At 32.1% G+C, this 5,225-nt stretch overlaps 1 protein-coding gene across 1 annotated transcript; it reads right to left on the bottom strand.

The window, feature by feature from the left end:
• Positions 1-1,005: 1,005 nt before the first annotated feature.
• LOC132724352 (uncharacterized) lies at positions 1,006-4,260 on the bottom strand (the record flags this gene model as incomplete). The annotated part of the gene is made up of 4 exons (XM_060709187.1): positions 3,843-4,260; positions 3,340-3,411; positions 1,979-2,291; positions 1,006-1,062 (listed from the first exon to the last, which is right to left on the bottom strand). Coding segments are annotated over exons 1-4 (835 nt in total), but the record flags the coding sequence as incomplete, so codon positions are not given.
• Between the last annotated feature and the right edge of the window lie 965 nt (positions 4,261-5,225).

Here is a 5,225-nt window from a genome sequence, read left to right as displayed (position 1 = left end):
AATATAAAATTAAAGTGAAATGTTCTGATGCCTTTAGAGTCATTTCTTATTATTTGAATAAACAGATTCACCAGTTTGCACAGAAATTGGAACCTAGAAAACAAACTTATGTGCGTGCTCTGTTGAGCCGTATTTTACACATATTGAAAATATAAAACGTCTGTGAAATGACATTTGTGTAAGAAGTGTCAAGTATTTTCGCCAAAAAGGATGTAAAATACTTCTTTAGCATGCATCATGCATGACGATCTTATAACTATAAAGATAGACAAAGAGGGCGGGAATGTCGCATAAGTATAACCATACACATGTATATGGGCGGGAATGTCGCATAAGTATAACCATACACATGTATATGTTTTATGCATTTAAATGCAATCTTTAAATTTTATATAAGCAGGATGGGCTTTAAAAGTCAAGTAAACAAGATATAAACAAAGACTCATGAATTTCAATAAAGACAGAATATGTTTATTTATATTTAACTTGAATATATTCTTTCTATATACACAATATATGCATAAATCATATACTTCAACACAGCATAAAAATGTTCTGAACAACATCGTGTTAAACTTTACAGATATGTTATTATATATTCTAACTCGACCCGCATTTTTTCCTATTGAACATAGAAGAACCAAAAGTGTGTGTTATTATGCTTTGACGTTCTATATTTAGACATGTGACGTAATCATTATACACTAAAAATGTGACGCGCTGACATTAAGTACGGAAACATATCAGGCGCAATTTAGCTAAATATCAGGTACGGCAGCATTTATTTGTTGATTTCGTGTTAGAATCGAAATAATATATCCAAATCGGTGATTTTATTGCTTGATAACATCACTGTTTGTCGTTCGGATGCGCATCATTATATCACTCGGGCTACGCCCTCGTGATATCATTCCCCGCATCCGAACTCCAAACAGTGATGTTTTTGAGCAATAAAATCACAGTTTGGGATATATTATTTCTTAAACATAAATAGCATTTGCTTACTTTTTTTCGACTCTTCATATTGAGACTGTCTCATAGCTTCTGTCTCTGCTGTGACACCTGCAGTATGACAATTTTATATATTAAATATAAATATCTGCACTAAGTAATAATTAAACTTTAACAATCGTTTTACGTTATCTGCATTTAAATTCATTTATCTTTTACATGACAGGTCTACTTTACTAAGGTTACTTTAAACAAATTTCAATTGAAAATAGAAGTTGAGAATGCGAAATTGAATTTCAATTTTGATTACCAAACACAATTTCGAATGATAACAAATAATGAAAATGAAAAATGAAAGTCATATGCTTAAATTGTAATGATAAAATAGAAGAAAGTTATTGTAAATTATAGTAAGTTTTGATAATGTGCATTACTAAATATCGCGAATGTACATTTTTACATAGTACACGTGTATATATATATAAGTGTGTTTTGGGAAATGCAGAGTACAAAGTTCTTTAATTTTTTATACGTTTATTTCTGTTAGCGCTTTTAAATGTTTCTACATATCTTCAGACAGTAATGTATAATATAATCATAACAAATATAACAATGACGTAACGTTATAAAAGTGCGGGAAACGTAAAAATACGACGTTGCGCTGCAAATGAGATATTCTTTTACCTTCTATATAAGAAGTATGAAATTGCTACAAAAATACATAGGGTAAAATATTCTCTAAAGGGAGGTAATAAATAAGTATTAAAATTCAAAACATTAAGTAATTTTAGAAGTAGATACATACGTATATATATAAAAGCATACTCGAATGAATGTCGTAAAATTTCATTGTCGTGTTTTGAAGTTGGATTTAAAGTAGCTTTTACATTTTTACTTTTTAAAATAGTGTTCGGTTAAGATAATAATGCATTTATCAGAAGAAAAGATCTTTCAAATAAACCAATAAAATAAAATAAAAGAATCGTCGGTCAAAATAACGTGAATGTTAAAAAAATCAAGAACGAACATTTTCTAGTTTCTTCCTTTAATTCCTCTATTTGCTCATCATGTCTTCTTGTCTTCTTGTTTAACTCATCAATACTTTGTGCATGCCTTTTTATGGTTACATTTTGCATTTTAAAAGACTGTTCTGTATCCTTGATTTTATCTTTTATCACATTTAATTCAGCTTCTACCCCCTTTTCCAACGTTTGCCAACTGTCTATGGCCTTCTGAACCCTTATCTCCGCCTGTGGATCAAGTGGATTTACTTTAAAGTCATCAATCATTTTCTGTAGGTCTGGTACAGGAGACACCGCCGTGTTCAACCTCAAAAGAACCTAGAAAACATGAATTGCGTCACGATTCCATGCTAAACCTCACATTAAAACATATTTCTTAAAACCCAAACACACAATACACTGTTTACAGTGTCTATTGTAGAATTCGAGAAATAGGGGGGGGGAGTTATCGAAAACTGAGAATTTATTACATTGTTGTTTTTTTTTTTTTTTTTTTTTTTTTTTTATTCTTTCTCTATCCACTGCCTCTGAAAAAAATAGTGGGTAATTCTCAAAAATATGAGTGCAATCCCCCTCCTAGAATAGACACTGGTTTATGAACGTATTGTATACTTGAACAGCTATCATGTTAATTTTCACCCTTGTTAATGCATTTACTGTTAGATATTATATTCTATGGTATGCTTTTAATTTTATAAGTTTGCTTACTTTGCTTTGCGCTCCGCTATGCGTTGTAGTTTCATTCCTGTTATGTTCCTTTATGTTAATATTATGCTATGAACGAGCAGAGATTAAATGACAGAATATTATTAATATTCTTGCGTATCACCCCCCTCCCCCCAACACTCTCCTGCGTAAACTCCCCATACATGCAGTTGAGTCGCGTGTTTTAAAGATATGTTATTCTCAAATGTTATATTTGGAAACACTTATAATAATTATACAGTATTTTTTGAAATGTAGAATAAACATATTTTGATATACACAGAGGAAATATTCAAATATGTCATGTTCAAAACTCTTGACGCTACAGGTAATAACATATGATTACATAGTGTCATATAAACATAACTGGCAGTTTTCATTAGAATTGGCCAAATTAATTTGACTTGTTAAATGAAATGCAGCTCTCCAAACATAGTTTAAACATTCACTCATTCTAATTAAACATATTCAGAAATACTTTATTAGATTTGAAAGAATTTCTGAAGTAAAAGTATTTTACCAAAATATGAGCATAGTATATATTTAAGTTATCATTAACTTGCTCCTAATTCATTATTCAAACATTGTTAAACATCCGTTTGACATTTATAAAGAATGGATTTCTGTGGCATAACTTAGTGAAATAAAATACCAGTCTTACCTGTTCGATCTCCGTCCACTTTGTTGTAAACTCAGACAACGTTATACCACTAGTTGAAGATATGTGACTGAGCTAATTAAAAAAGAAGTAAGAGAATGTTAGATATGACTATTTGTATCACATGAAAAGTTGCGAGGGAAGACAAAAATAAATGAAATATGATAATTGCATGCAAGACAATTGGCTAAATCTAAAATTATGAAGCCAGTCTTTGATATCATGACCATGTTTTGTAGTTTAATGTAATGTATTAAATGGAGTCGTGTCTCATGAAACTGAAGCTTATACTAAGTTAGAAGAATCATTAAGTCATAAAGAAAAAAATACATTATTATCTTTATTAGGATTTATAGTTCTATACCTGGAAAGCTGTTTCAGCAAAAAAAACTTTTTTATACGTAATAATTTACACTTAACGTCATATAGATTATTTTTGTTTACAACTAAATACCACAAGCACTCAAACCATAAAAACATAACTAAGTATCTCATTTCTCATTTACCTCGTTCCTGTACATTTTCAGACGAGAAACATCAGCCTCAACTGAAGTATCACCTTGTGCAGGAATTGAATTCCATTGAAAGTTCTTGTTCAGCCCGAATAACTTGATGTTCCTTAGGAGACATATGATTAACGTGATGTCTATGTCTGTTGTAGTTGGACCGCTGCCACCTGTTGGAAACAGTAGATCATATTGCACCTGCGTAATTATTCCGCGTGATCTCAAGTTTGTAATTGTGTGTCTTTCATTCTTCAAAAATGCGCCAAGAGGGACATTTTGCAGTTTTTGATTGAAAATATTCCTAAGAACTAGTAGTCCGCCGTCTATAATCAGCATTTGCAGACGAAAAAGACAACAACTATTCTGCTGCGTTACTTGACTTGCGGTTGCCATTATTCCTTTTGTTATCAGATCATAATTTCTGTAATTACATAAATAAATGCATGATCATTAAATCAAAATGATTCGTGATTTTGTCACCTTACTCAAAAAACTGCCAATTAATACTAACTGCTTTTTTCTCAGATGAAAAGGATAATCAAAGGCAACAATAACTAGAACTGCCACTGTCATGGCGTGAATACCCCGCTTAACACTTTGTCAGATTCAACAGTGGTCATTTAGAGCTCAAGGACAACCTCCCAGCCAAATCTGAGGGAAGTAAGCCAGTGCATTGTTAAGTTATGTATTCTACATGTTTTTAGTGGCAAAGATCAAAGTGACCTTTACCTTTGACCTACTGACCTCGAAACTGAAACTGCCACTGAATGACTTCAATACCCCCCATTCATGCAGCTTTGTCTGGAGGTGTTTTATGATGAATATATTAGAACATAATTATATGCTTCAAATGTGAAAATGTAAAACTCAATACACTGTGGACAGGCATTCTTAAGCATTTGAACAGAAAAGCTTATTGTAATAAGAGCCCCTGTGACTTTAACCTTTGACACAGTTACCTAAAATCAAAAGTGGTCATCTAATAGTCATAACCAACCTCAATACTGAATATGAAGACGGTTGACCAAAGCATTCTTATGCAATTGAGCAGAAAAGGTTTTTGAACTAAAGGCCCCTGTGCCCTTGACCTTTGACCCAATCACCTCAAAATCAATAAGGGGCATTTACTAATCATGACTAATATGAAGACTGTTGTTTAAAGGATTCTTAGGTAATTCGGCGGACAAGCTTTTAAAAGTCAAGGCCCCTGTGACCTTGACCTTAATATAAATAAGGGTCATCTTCTAATCATGACTAACCTCCATGCCAAATATGAAGACTGTAAGTGAAGGATTCTTAACAGGGTTCCCACAATGAAGAGAAATCAAAATTCCCTGACTTTTCCAAGACTTTTACCTGACCAAGAATATTTTTCCCTGACCA

This window comes from Ruditapes philippinarum, unplaced genomic scaffold, assembly GCF_026571515.1.
Source record: "Ruditapes philippinarum isolate M1 unplaced genomic scaffold, ASM2657151v2 ctg3920_1_1_1_1, whole genome shotgun sequence".
In the NCBI taxonomy this organism is placed as follows: Eukaryota; Metazoa; Mollusca; class Bivalvia; order Venerida; family Veneridae; genus Ruditapes; species Ruditapes philippinarum.
The sequence above is the reverse complement of the archived record's forward strand: the minus strand, read 5'-3'. Positions and strand labels throughout refer to the sequence as shown.